At 49.5% G+C, this 1649-nt stretch overlaps 2 protein-coding genes across 2 annotated transcripts; both read left to right on the plus strand.

The window, feature by feature from the left end:
* Positions 1-310: 310 nt before the first annotated feature.
* Lbrcb7 (STE3-like pheromone receptor) lies at positions 311-838 on the plus strand (the record flags this gene model as incomplete). The annotated part of the gene is made up of 3 exons (XM_001882453.1): positions 311-407; positions 461-669; positions 719-838. 3 exons carry the CDS (start codon positions 311-313, stop codon positions 836-838), a joined length of 426 nt encoding a protein of 141 aa, XP_001882488.1.
* A 444-nt stretch (positions 839-1282) lies between these two features.
* On the plus strand, positions 1283-1575 carry LACBIDRAFT_299635 (uncharacterized protein; the record flags this gene model as incomplete). Its single annotated transcript, XM_001882454.1, has 2 exons — positions 1283-1343; positions 1397-1575. The coding sequence occupies 2 exons, from the start codon at positions 1283-1285 to the stop codon at positions 1573-1575; spliced, it is 240 nt and encodes a 79-aa protein (XP_001882489.1).
* Between the last annotated feature and the right edge of the window lie 74 nt (positions 1576-1649).

The following is a 1649-nucleotide window of genomic DNA, read 5'->3' on the forward strand; positions in this document are numbered from 1 at the left end:
ACATTCTTGTAGTCTGAAAAAGGGGACACTAAAAACTCAAAAAGCTGGTCCAACAAACTCTTGAAATGAAAAAGTGGACAGCTGGTATTGAGCTGGTACTACAAACTTTTCTATTGAATAAAAAGGACATTTCAATTTATATAGTCTCTAAAAGCAAACACTACTGAAAAGCAGACACTGCAAATGGGCACCGCGAAGTTTTGTAATCACTACAAAATTCTAATAGACAATTTTCAACTGATGTTGCTGATTTAAAAATTTAGGAGGTAGAATGCATAGAAATCTGGTAATAGCTAATATTTGTGTAATAATGTCGGTGTATTTTTTTTCATCTAGAATCCGTGTCGTCTGCTCGTCAATCTTAGTTAAACACAAGTGGCAGATCTTTGTGCTTTGGCCTTCCTATTGTCGTTGTTCTTTCTGTTTGTATCTTACAGACCACTCAAGTCTTCCTTAATAGATTATGTTGTTCAAGGCCACCGATTCGGCATCATTGAAGGTTATGGCTGCCGCCCAACCACATACTTTTCGATCGCCGCCATCTTCATTGTCTGGCTCCCCCCTTTGATCCTCTCAATTGGCGCAATCGCCTTCGCCGGCCTTGTCCTGAGGCCCTTCATCCAATGCCGCATTTCATTTGCAACCCACCTTGCCACACACTCCGCCCTCGCAACCTCTCGTTACCTCCGTCTGATGCTCATGTCCATTCTTCAGATAGTCATATGCCATCTGGTTCACTGTTGTGTCTATTCCTATCTGCCCCTGGATGAACTGGGCTGACGTACACTCTAATTTCTCCCGCATTGACCTTTACCCCGCCCTGTTTCACGCCCCCTGAAGCAATGAATGAATACAAGAAGTGTACCACCATTCTCGACACCAATGTCACAGTGCCCACGTAACACTCTGTGACACTGACATGGCATCTGTCTTCAACCCACCACCACCCCACACCGTTCACACCAATTCACACCAACACACCGCCCCACCATCGGCAACATGCTACGTCACGCAACCCCCACCACTCCAATGAACGACGGCCGCCCTACCGACGAGTTTAACCGCTCAACAAACGAATGCCACTGCCAAACAACTTGACACCCACACGCAACAAACAACGACCAGCGCCCAACAAACAACGACCAGCGCCCAACAACTCGACACCCACAGGCAACCAACGAAGCACCCAACAAACGACCATGACCGCCCAACAACCGACCACGACCGACCAACAACGACGATAACCACAAGGAGCAAGCCGGGCCACGTCGCAGTCAGCGACATGGCAACTATGCATCATAGACGGACAACAACGACGACGATTGCATCATCGTCACGACACGGTAAGCCCCCTCCCCCTTTATTACATATCTCACACCACAATTCCACCATCCAGCCCTTGACGAATACCACACCCAACGTCACCATGCCGAGGAGGAGGAGGAGGGCGGACAAACGACGACGACAAGCGTGTACAAACGACGAGACGACGAGGGCGTACAAACGACGGGCAGTGACGATGAAGATACGGTGAGCGCCCACCACCCACACCCGACGACGAGCCTCAATATATAACCCTCAGTGCCCACCACCCTCACCCACTATCTCTCACTGCCCACCACCCCCTCTACCTCACTGCCCACCACCCC

This window comes from Laccaria bicolor, genomic scaffold, assembly GCF_000143565.1.
Source record: "Laccaria bicolor S238N-H82 LACBIscaffold_17 genomic scaffold, whole genome shotgun sequence".
Classification (NCBI taxonomy): Eukaryota; Fungi; Basidiomycota; class Agaricomycetes; order Agaricales; family Hydnangiaceae; genus Laccaria; species Laccaria bicolor.